The 11,815-nt window shown below is 39.7% G+C and overlaps 3 protein-coding genes across 3 annotated transcripts; all 3 read left to right on the forward strand.

Moving 5' to 3' along the window:
* The first annotated feature begins 410 nt into the window (after positions 1-410).
* rnf183 (ring finger protein 183) lies at positions 411-2,526 on the forward strand. The gene is made up of 2 exons (XM_084708661.1): positions 411-507; positions 779-2,526. Exon 2 carries the CDS (start codon positions 858-860, stop codon positions 1,824-1,826), a length of 969 nt encoding a protein of 322 aa, XP_084564787.1. The 5' UTR covers positions 411-507; positions 779-857; the 3' UTR covers positions 1,827-2,526.
* Positions 2,527-3,776: 1,250 nt separating this feature from the next.
* Positions 3,777-5,576, forward strand: mgat1a (alpha-1,3-mannosyl-glycoprotein 2-beta-N-acetylglucosaminyltransferase a). The gene is made up of 2 exons (XM_084708660.1): positions 3,777-4,429; positions 4,606-5,576. The coding sequence occupies exons 1-2, from the start codon at positions 3,785-3,787 to the stop codon at positions 5,302-5,304; spliced, it is 1,344 nt and encodes a 447-aa protein (XP_084564786.1). The 5' UTR covers positions 3,777-3,784; the 3' UTR covers positions 5,305-5,576.
* A 1,685-nt stretch (positions 5,577-7,261) lies between these two features.
* On the forward strand, positions 7,262-11,815 carry sh3bp5la (SH3-binding domain protein 5-like, a). Its single transcript, XM_084708659.1, has 6 exons — positions 7,262-8,000; positions 8,228-8,290; positions 8,436-8,564; positions 8,654-8,818; positions 8,956-9,129; positions 9,488-11,815. The coding sequence occupies exons 1-6, from the start codon at positions 7,758-7,760 to the stop codon at positions 10,061-10,063; spliced, it is 1,350 nt and encodes a 449-aa protein (XP_084564785.1). The 5' UTR covers positions 7,262-7,757; the 3' UTR covers positions 10,064-11,815.

The raw sequence follows: 11,815 nt of genomic DNA on the forward strand, positions 1-11,815 counted from the left end.
AGAAGGAAACACAACACAGGTATTTTAGCAGTTCTCAAAAGGATGTGTTCAATATGTGAATTCAAAAGAACATTGAGACATTGGCATTGGAGCCTTCATAATAGTTCTACTACCACTAGATACTGTTGTACACACAAACACCACATTCAGGACAGGGACAGTAGACTGACTGTCATTTAGACCTTACATTCCACACATACAAAATGAGGCAGAGGTTAAAATACCACACAGACTTGTCTAACTGGTCAGACTGGAAAGTGAAAGACTGCTGGTTAAATAGGGAGGAGGAATATCCAGAGTCACAGTAAAGTCTCAAGTAGACAGAGCTGGCGGAGGGAACATGCACAAACAAAGTGGTAAACAGGAAGAGATGACCAAGCTGATGTTATAAAGTGTCGTTAGATGTTTGGTGTTTGATAGATTATAAGTTACTGAGTGGATCAAATTTACAATGCTGGTCTCTGGAAATAATTCCCTGACTGAACTAACTCTCAAACACCTCAGCAGGTCAGTGTATTTGTTTATATAACTCTAGACATTTAAGGTTTGGTGTGTGGTTGATTGACATGGTCATGCGATGTAAAAACAATTTGACAGCATCCAATAACTGTGTACAGTTGTACAGTATCTCTACTGGTGTTAAGCACCAGCAATGGCACATGCAAGTCTATGAGGAAACTTGTTACCATCTTAAATGACCATTCTACACATTTAATTTACTGTAGTCAAGGTACATTCTCAAGTGTTACAGTAAATCCTCTGTTCTGTCTGTTGACAGAATTCATTTGGCTCGCTGACAAGAATCTTCTGACTGACTCCAAAATTTAAGAACAAACTTCCTCTAACCTTCCTGAGTCATGAGTGACAACAGGGATAGAGAGAGCGGTAATGGCTGTGGAGCAAAGCAGTTGGCCAACGTCAAGCCTCGACCTGACCACAAAAGCGAACCAAGAGACAAGCATGAGCAAGAGAAGGAGAAACCTCCCAGAGTAAAGAGAGCCAGGAGCATAGACTCTGAGAGAGGAGGGAGAGGGGGAAGCAGAAGCAGAACGCAAAACAAGGGCACAGGACACAGGAGGGAGCGTGGGAGGAGCGAGGAGGCCCGAAGAAGTGACAGAAAGGAAAGAAAGGTCAGACCTATGGGCTCAGATGCCCCCAAGGATAATTTGCAAGACACTGAGTGTGTGGTGTGCTTCTGCTCCTATGACAATATGTTCAAGACCCCAAAGCTGCTTTCTTGTGGCCACACCTTCTGTCTGGAGTGTCTGGCTCGCATCAACGTTTCCTCATCTGAGCTCAAGACCTTGTCCTGTCCAGTGTGCCGTGAGCTCACCGAGCTGCCTCACGGTCGAGACCTGCCCCATCTGGTCAATAATGAGGATGTCTTCAGCAAGCTCCCTTCAGGGATGCAAAAAGCACTGTCCGTTCGCTTCAAGCGCAACAAGGGCAAGCTAATGCTGAAAAAGCCCCCTCCTGCAAATCGAACCAATCCTAGCCTCACAAAGCAAAATAACACGTCAGTAGATGGTGTTTCCCTCCAACTGGGAACCTTGGAACAAGGAGTTACCTTAGCAACTGTCCTAGACGTGGGTCAGCCCCCAAGCAGGGTCAGGGGTCGTGTGCGTCAGCTGTTCCGCTCTGACCAGTGCTACTACTCGGTTGTGGCGTCAGTCATCACCATCACTGTGGCACTGATGCTGGTAGGCATCTTGACCTTTGTGATTATGCCTAGTTTGGCCATCAATTCCGACGGATCTAATCAGACAAATGGCAGCCATTCACCATCCGGAATAGAAGGTCATCAGGAACATGTCCATCCAGGTTGACCAGGGACACATAAAATAGTCAGGGATAGAAGTAATGGAAGATTAAAAACAAAATTATTTTAGATTGTAAAGACCATTAATGAGTTTGTCTGTGATTGTAAATGGTGTTTGTTTCATATGAAGACATGTAGTTATCAAAAGAAGACAATGAAACACTGCACTACTATGACTATGAACTCTAAAGTTGGACCCGAACCACGGAAATGCCTTGACAACATTTGAAAAAAAGTGATCATGTTGAATGGAATTGTATTGCTTTGAGAATTAAGAGCTGAAAGTAGGAGAAGCTGATTCTTCTTAATAACCTACTTCGAACATTTACCATTATCTGTTCTATGTGACATTTACAAGAAATATAAATGTGCGAAATGCACAAACCACTCGAATCTAAAAGTGAAAGATATCGCAACCAAACGTTTGGGTTGGGTGCTTTTACAGGTGGGGTGCACCTGGGGACACAACATCCGGAATTTTTTCCTACCATACCAAAAATAATTCTTGATATGACGACATCAATCAGGATTGATGAGTTTAGTCATGTGTGAGTATCAACCATATGATTAACTCATGAAATAGATTCAGGCATTTTATAGGCTATTTAAACACTATAATTTGCAACCATTTGAAAGAAAATTGGTTAAAAACCACACACACACCAAACATTTACCAAACTAGAAAGCTTAATGGAACAGGCAGCTATTGAGCAAATATCGTAGCCGCTACTCAAAACTATATATTAACCTTTTGTAGCCTATGTCGTTTTGCATAAAACTGCGTCTGCTGAATTAATACACGTAAATACATAATGTAGCTTACAATTCTCAACATGACGGGACTTCCTGCGAACATGCGATATACGGAAGTGCAGTGGGTGTCTTCGATGTCTTGGAAAATTAGCAAAGGAGAACATAACAAAATTAAGTTTATTTATTTTTTTCAACAAAGTAACGAAGCACGTGTTGTATTCTCCTTTCTCTTTTGCTGCCCTCAAACAGTCTGACATGTTGCCATTGATTATTAAAAAATGGCCACAGAAGAAACATGCGCGACTTCGAGGTAAGATATCTAGCTAATTTCTCCCTGCCCGGTTTGGATTAGCTCGGTAGATTTTCGCCACTCCCTAGTAGAATATATCCATATTGTTTGACAGGATTGTTTTACAGTCATTATGGTGGGTTGGTTTAAGTTTTGTGCATGTAGCCTCTTTGTAGCCACCCACAGGTGATAAACCAAGGATATTCGTCCTATTGAGGTACTGTTAAATTAAATCCCACACAGTGTTATGACTATCATTTTACTAGGCTATTCATTTTTGCAATCCGGGAGTCAAATCAACAGCTTCTGAAATTATTTGCCAATAGTCTGTAAACCAAATTAATCTTAGATCACTAAAGTTAGTCGTTTTTTACAACCTTTTATGAGGAACTAAACTCCCAATCCCTTTTTTGTGTTCATTCCTATGGTTAATGTTCACGAATGGCTGAACTCACTAATACTTCTCATGATTACGATTTAAATTTGCAAAGTGTTGTTTTTTGGTTATTCAGTGGTAAATCCCAGTTCTTTCGTCCCCTAGTGGTTAAAATCTAGCTGAAGTGTTTGACAAACGACTGCCTTTTTGAGCTATCCTGATTTACTATTTTGAGGGGATATTTTGCGAAATAGTATGAGTATTTAAGAGTCTTCTGATGTATGTCATCATAGGTTTTAACATTTGAGTGTCAGACTGTAGTGTATTCGTAGCTTCACTGTTCTCTTGCTTTTATTTCAGATAGAAGAGGATGGCTTGAACTAACCCACTGTCCTGCTTTATGACTTGATCAGTAGGAGCCCTTCTTTTCGGTTTTTCCTTCACACTTGTGTGTATTTTTTGACACTGTAATGAAAACACATTTTGTGGTACAACTGTACTGTTCAAATGTCCACCTGATTTCCCTTTAACCTTGGGTTTTTTGATCATGCTTCGTAAAAGAGGCTGCTTAACTTTTTGTGGTGCCTTTTTATTCGTCACTTGGAATGCCATACTGGTCCTTATTCTTTGGGGGCGTGGTGCACCCTCTGGCCAGCTTCATGGACAGGTGGGTGGAGAAGATAAAGAGCTAGTCGAAGCCCCAGGTGTGGGTGGTTCGGATGTAGCCGGAGATGTATTGCGAATGGTTGAAAATGTTGAATCTGAGCTTGAAATGCAAAGAAAGATTCTTCTTCAGATACAGAGTCAACAGTCACTGTGGAACCCACAGGAAGAGAAGGACCAGAAAGACAGTCCTCATCAAGTTGTCATTCCTATATTGGTTATTGCGTGTAATCGGGTCACTATTAAACGCTGCCTTGACAAGCTCATTGAATACCGCCCCTCAGTTGAACTTTATCCAATTATAGTCAGTCAAGACTGTGGACATGCTGAGACTGCAGAGGTGATTGATTCTTATGGAAGTCAAGTCACCCACCTGAAACAACCAGACATGTCTGATATATCTGTGAGGCCAGAACACAAGAAGTTTCAAGGCTACTACAAGATATCCAGACACTACCACTGGGCACTCAACCAAGTGTTCAAAGTTCTGTCTCATTCCTCTGTGGTTATTGTGGAGGATGACTTGGAGGTAATTCATCTATACTGCTCACACTTCCCACATTTTATAACATTGGACTCAATTCATTGATATGCTCAAAACACATAGTGTATATATATATTTACACTTAACACTTAACTTTTCATTATGATGATATATTGTGTGTATAGTTTTACCAGATTGCTTACATTTGACCTTAATTGTAGGTGGCACCAGATTTCTTTGATTACTTCAGAGCCCTACACCCAATGCTGAACTCAGACTTATCACTGTGGTGTGTGTCTGCCTGGAATGACAATGGTCGAGACGGCTATGTGGATCCTGGAAAAGCAGACGTCCTGTACAGAACTGATTTCTTCCCTGGGTTAGGCTGGATGCTGCTTCGGAAACTATGGGTAGAGCTGGAGCCCAAGTGGCCCGCTGCATTCTGGGATGACTGGATGCGCCAACCTGCACAGCGTAAAGGTCGAGCTTGCATCCGCCCAGAAATCTCCCGAACTTTAACCTTTGGTCGAAAGGGAGTGAGTCTGGGCCAGTTTTATGACAAGTACTTGCGTTACATCAAATTGAATTCTAAACATGTGCCTTTCACCAAACTGGACCTCGCTTACTTGGAGGAAAATAAATACAAAGAGCTATTTGAGAAGGAGGTTTACAGTACACCTTTGGTGACCTATGAAGATATCAAGCAAGGTCATCTGACTGGAGCAGGTCCTTTTCGTCTGCAGTACTCCAGCAAGGACAGTTTCAAAGTATTTGCCAAAGGTTTTGGCATTATGGAGGACCTTAAGTCAGGTGTACCACGAACAGGATATAGGGGTGTGGTCAGTTTCTTGTACAGGGGTAAGAGAATCTTTTTGGCACCTCTTCCTGGATGGAGCCACTATGATACAAGCTGGAGCTGATAACCAAATGTAATAGCAGGAATGGATGTAAAGATTGTAATTTCAAATTGAGGAACCAAAAAGTATGTCTGTAAAGGAGTGTATATGCGCACCAATGAATGCTTGATAAGATAAATGATGTACGTGCTGAGCGGTTATCTGGTCTTCATTTGTAAACTATACTTGCCCTTAATTCTCAGGTTTTTCATCTTTACAAGATATCTATATTTGTATGGATATAAACATCTATAAAATAACTAAATGTGTATTAAACAAATTTATTATTTTTATAATGCCAATCATACATGAAATTTGATCATGTTTGTTTTATTTGGTCACTTGTGTTAGGTACACATCTCTTGTCTGTGGTGTGGCAGTGCCAATTCACTGCAATGATGGCAACATCTCAGGAGTGGAATTTAGAATATTTCCCTCTCAACACTAACCTTGCAAGACAGATTTGCCATATCACAACCACACAAGAATCAATCTTGCCAAGCTCCAAGTTATTTGTGCCTGACCCAGAGTGGTTTGGAGCAATCAGCATCCTATGAGCAACTACTGGCAGCTACGGCATGGTTGAAGTCCTTGATAGATGGTGATAGACAGATGTTTCATCCAGTCACCTGCCAAATATTTCCTGAAAGTGCCTGCCCTTTACCCAACAGTTTCCAAGGACAACTTTCAAGATGGTTAAGTGTAACAAACCAACAAGTGAGTCGGATTATATTAACACTGATGTAAGCTATGTTTATACTGCAAAACTGAAAGTACTCAGACAACTTCAGATTCTTTACACACTTGTTTACACAAATTACACCAGTGCATCTTATATTGAATCTTTAGTTGTTTTAGTATACTTCCAGTTGTTTGCAACAGTAACAGAGCTTAGTTAAAACCACTTAACAGTTACATAATTAAGGATTTTAATATTCACAACTTGTAAACTGTTGTGTTTCATGTATAAAGAGTTGAGAACTCTTTATTTTATATCACAGTTGCTGGCGAACTCAATGTTACTATCACTAGATAGTTTCTCCTGTTGCATTCATACAGTGCTGTTGCATTCATACAGTCAATATTCCTTTACAAAATTATTAAAAGAGTCAATCCACATTAAGGGGTCATTTCTTTTTAAATAATGTTATTCCTGATAACTGGAAGAGATTCGTGCTCTACAATTACTGTATCTCATAAACAATAAACTATCCATGTCTGTTCCATACAATTAATCCAAATTGTTGATTATGGTGATGAATTTAAAGTAGTTTCTGTGGACACAGATTTACTACCTTATAGTTTCTAGGACTGTTGTGTAACTATATTTTGGATAGTAATGTAGGCTATATATTTTCATTTTGAACTAAGTGTAACCGGTGTGAACTGATGAAACTCACTCCTCAGGTATATAATGGGCCACCCGCGTCAGTTAATAGCTAGCTTCGCTTTGGCGTAGGTAGTGGTTGCGCTTGGCAGTCCAAAGGTGGCAGATTCGACTTCCGATGGCAGCGAACGACGGCCCAGCCGGAATAACACCACGTCCGTTGCATACCCGTTTCATAGGCCTACTAATGTTTTTGAGATCATGTTAGAAATCCAAATAACTTGTAGATACCTTTTTAAATTCTTATTGATTAATATTTTATTAACAAACATTTCTTAAAATCCTTACCAAAGATTTGAGTTAAATCTTGATCCCTAGCTATAACAAACAAAAACGTTATACGCTTCTTAGTTGTTATATTGAGGCTTTAAGTTGCAAGAGTGATTCTTCACTTTTATTTGCACTGTTTCTGTATTGAGTTGACTGTTGACTTGACCTGATTATTAATTGTAGTCCTCTTGTTTATACTCTACCCGTTTTCTTTTAACCTGTCAACATGATATGTTGTAAGAAATGTACTTTACTGTTGATTTTTTAAAATGAATATAGCAATACTATAAATACATAAAAAGTACCGTAAATACTATTTACTCAACGTAGCCTACCTGTGTGTTGCCTTTTAACCAGTTGCCTTTTGAATCCGCTAGCTAGCAACGCCTGTCGGAAGAGATGGATCTACAGTGGTCTAGACTAGAGAGGCAAACGGTGATGAAAAAATACTGTACTGTATTCTATAACAATTTGATTTAGATAATTAACTATATGTGCAGTTTACATACTGTCACCTGCAGTTCCGTCCGTTTAATTTAAATAATAGGCTAATATTTACATTAGCTAGCTAGCACTAGTAATACATTATGCATTTAGCCTAGCCTTGTGGTTAGCTTAGTTCGCTAGCTAACTTGAGTTCTGCCTTGTCATATAGCTTTATACCTTGCTATGGATACCGTAATCAAAGAACAAGAAATTAGGATCATTATATTTGACTTATACATATAATACATAAAATAAAACGGAAAGGAAGGTTCTGGACGTCAGCAACCTGTGCACCTAAGTTGGCTAGCTAAAATAGCTAGTTGAATGTGAACTAATGGAGCCGAGGGATTTGCGTGAAAGTCCTGCCGGTTCCGGAGGCCCCGAAGTCGGGCATTGGAGAGAAGTTCCTGGAGAAGATATCGAAGTGAGGGAGGGTGTATTTCCTGACAAAAAAACAAACACAAGCAAAGAATCTGTTGACATGGACACCTGCAAGGGACTTGAGTACGAAGAGAAACGGACGTCTAAAACGGGTGAACAATATAGACACGAGGATGAATTAGACCCCAGAATTCAAGTGAGTACATTCCTAATGTTATTGAACATATTAATTTAAACCGTTATCTGGAAAACTCCCGTCGGTGATGCAATCTGATTTCCTCTTTCAGCAGTCATGAATAAACTATTGTATACAGGAAAGATACGTTTGCATTATTATGTGGTAGTTCTCTGTAGGCTACTTCTCTGTATAGCCTATCTTACTGTTCCGTCCAACTAATGGAAGTAACCCATTATGTTTTACAGGAAGAGTTGGAACAACTGAACGAAGCCAGTGCAGAGATCAACAAATTTGAACTCCAGTTGGACGTAAGTGAAGCATACCATGTTATTCTCTAACTGACCTCATCACTACTACATTTACATTTAGCAACTTTTCATTGAAAAACATTTATCAAAAGTGTGCAGTAAATAAGGACTGTATTGTAATTGTTTGCTTTTGTTTTTACTTTAGGATGCCAGATCAGGATACAGGAAGATTCTTACTGACTCTGCAAGGAAGCTTAATGCTCACAGCTTGCAACTTGGTACCTGTATAGAGAAAGCCAGGCCCTACTATGAGGCTCGCAGACTTGCCAAAGAGGTATACTAATGTTAACCTAGTGTAACTCGTTGCCCTGTCTGGCTGTGCTCATTTGTGTTTGTATGTAATTGGCTGTTCATTTCTCCAAGGCCCAGCAAGAGACACAAAAGGCTGCACTTAGCTATGAGAGAGCCGTTTCCATGCACACAGCTGCAAGGGAGATGGTGTATGTGGCAGAGCAGGGACTGCTGGCAGACGGCAGGAACACCCTGGACCCCACCTGGCAGGAGATGCTTAATCATGCCACCTCTAAGGTAAAGTAACTCTCCAACGCATATCCATTAAGACACTTTTAAACATATCTGTTTCAAGAATATTCAAATTAAGTCCTAAACATTGTCCCATATTACAAATAGCTGATGACTTGTAACTGAGTAGATGTGGTTTCTAGGTCAATGAAGCAGAGGAAGAGCGTCTGCGTAGTGAACGGGAGCACATGCGTGTCACCCATGCCTGTCAGGAGGCAGAGGCCCGGGTTCAGACCTTACAGAAAGCTCTCAAGCGGGTCATCGTCAAGTCCAAACCTTACTTTGAGCTCAAGGCCCAGTTCAACAACATACTTGAGGTAACTAATACATTCTAAACTTAAAGTGTTTTTCTTTTTGCCTTGTAGTCTGCACAGTAGCTGCACCTAGAGCCCTATGAAATCCTTTTATTTCTGATTTTCCGGAATGCCCTTTTTAAAAATCTTTTTTTTGTTAAGCACCAGCAGAGCCATTCTAACAGAATAAATATGTGTAAATCTTTAAAAGAAAAAGACAACTCATCTGTATGAGAGTGTTGGGCTTTTCCAACTGTCCAACATGATCAACTTTAATTCAAGACCAGGGATATTGCTGTTATATAGGCCTACCACTTTTAAGTGGAATGTACTCAGCTAATGTCTGTTCTTTGTCCTTCTATTCGTCTTCGTGTCACTTCAGGAGCACAAAACCAAAGTGATGCAGCTGGAGGAAAAGGTGGCCAAAGTGAAATCCTGCTACTCTATTGCCTTACGCAACCTGGAGAAAATCAGTGAGCAGATTCATGCTCAGAGAGTGGAGGACCAAGTTCAGGGAGGATCAACCACAACCTTTGGAGGACGCAGTCCCCCTGTGGGTGCAGAGTCGGACAATGTCATGGGGGCAGAGGGAGAAGCGTTTAGAGTAGGGACAGCTGAAAATGAGAGAGTGGATGGGAGTGAGATGGCAAAAAAAAAAAAAAAGGAGGAGGTGGTGAAATACATTGAGAGAGCTGAGACCGAGTGTGGAAGGGAGACGGAGAGGGCGGGATCGGATTCCCTTTCCGTCTTCAGCCTGCAAACGATTGCATCAGACTTGGAGAAATGTGATTCCGTTGAACACCTCGGGGACTTCAGCGATGTGGGCAGTGTGACTGGGGAGGATGGAGAGAGAGACGGGACAGGAGGGAAGGACAAAAGGAATAGGCTAACCGAAATTACAACTAAAGAACGCCAACAGCAGTTTCTACAGCAGCATCACCGAAGTTTCAGTTTGTGAAAGCCGAGTTCATCTATTCTAGTTGAGAAAAGAATTGTGTAATAAAAAGTAGGCGGTCTTGTCAACTGTAATGGTTAGAATTACAGTATAAAAAAGTATGAGAAGGGATGCTGACCTGATATAAAATATTACAATCTTAAACAATATTTACACTTGTAAACCCACAAGTATGCTGGCTGAAAATGTATATCAACTATATGAGAGGATTGGCCTTGCTGAAATTCCTATTCTTAAATTTGCCTCTCAAGAGTTGTGTAAAGTATACCAAATTTTGTTGGTTAAGACATGGGAAAAGCACTTTTTTTCTGCTCAAAGAAAGAATCACTCAAGCGATTTTTGTCACCCTACTTAAAGATATGATTGTAAAACGTTTTAAGTAAGTTATAGTTGTGACTAAAGCTACACTTACCTGATAGAAAGAAACTCCCATGTGAACGAAGAGATTCTTAATGCAATGTTGATCCTTCAATAAAAACAATGTTCCATGGGATAGGTATAGCTTGTTGGGTTCCCGCTCTGGATTTTGCCTTGGATAAAATCATCTGCTATATTAACGCATATATTTTAGTTTTAAGGTTTCGTAGAATGGCTAAGTGGCTCCCCAGTTTGACATTTAGTTGGCTATGTCTGCTTACATGAAAAAAGGGAATACAAACCATGCTAAACAAACCCTTCATTCTGTGAATACAGAAGACAAACATTGCTATAATGTTGTAATAGCTGAACGCTAGTTAGGGTTGCACATTTTTTTGTTTTTAACTTTATCTGCTGGACAGAATTCCTATGCATAATCAACAACATTTCATATTATACATCAATAAACATCTTACCGAATGCAAATTGAAACCAATTGAAAATTGCACAAATAATCAGATTTCAATGATTTGTGTTGCATGATAAATTACTTATTAGATTGTTCCTAAATCTGTGCTTCTGAATTATGAAATAAGTCTTATCTGATTTTACCATATAAACTTATGACGGAATGTACACTAATGCCTGATGTAATCTTAAACATGCTATAAACTGTATGTGAAATGTATGATGTGTTAAAACTGCCCAAAATGTTAAGTCACACAACTTCCATCACCAAAACATATCTGGCTGCTCATGGGTGTAATTGTAAAGAACATTTCAACACCTAATTCTTAGAAAATGACGCAGTGGACCCTAAGGGTAATTATTTTACTGTCTGACAACATACTAAAGAGTACATTCTAATTAAAAGGACAGCAAAGCTTTCAGACATTTATTTAGACTTTGTAATGGGTTTTAGGATCAAACTGTGCACCAGACAAATTGTTGAAAGTTGATCATATGCATTTTTTCTATCATTTATGTATAGAATTTCTGTTTTCCTGTTTACAAAACAAAAGGTCTGAAATGTAATTGTTTTGAACAGAAAACCCCCATTTCATATGAAGATGGCTTTGAGCTTACTTGATTTGAAAAGAACCTTGAAACACCACAAGTCAATGCCTCATGACGTCTATCACTGAACTGATTGTAGCCCTTTCTGGTGAAACTGACCAATTTAAGTAATGTGGAACAGCCGTGTTGAAAGAAGTACTTTGAAGTGAGAGACGGGGAAGAGGGAAACATTTTTATTCCCATGCTTAAAATAATCAATTGCAGGGCTGGAGTGGGACTCATTTTCAGTCCTGGAGTTTCATGCCTTAGACCGGCACACTTTAGTTCTCGACTGACTACATTAAAATAATGTAATTAAAACCTCAGAATATAAATCCGCAA

This window comes from Hypomesus nipponensis, chromosome 2, assembly GCF_054491055.1.
Source record: "Hypomesus nipponensis isolate SF chromosome 2, ASM5449105v1, whole genome shotgun sequence".
NCBI classification, from domain to species: domain Eukaryota; kingdom Metazoa; phylum Chordata; class Actinopteri; order Osmeriformes; family Osmeridae; genus Hypomesus; species Hypomesus nipponensis.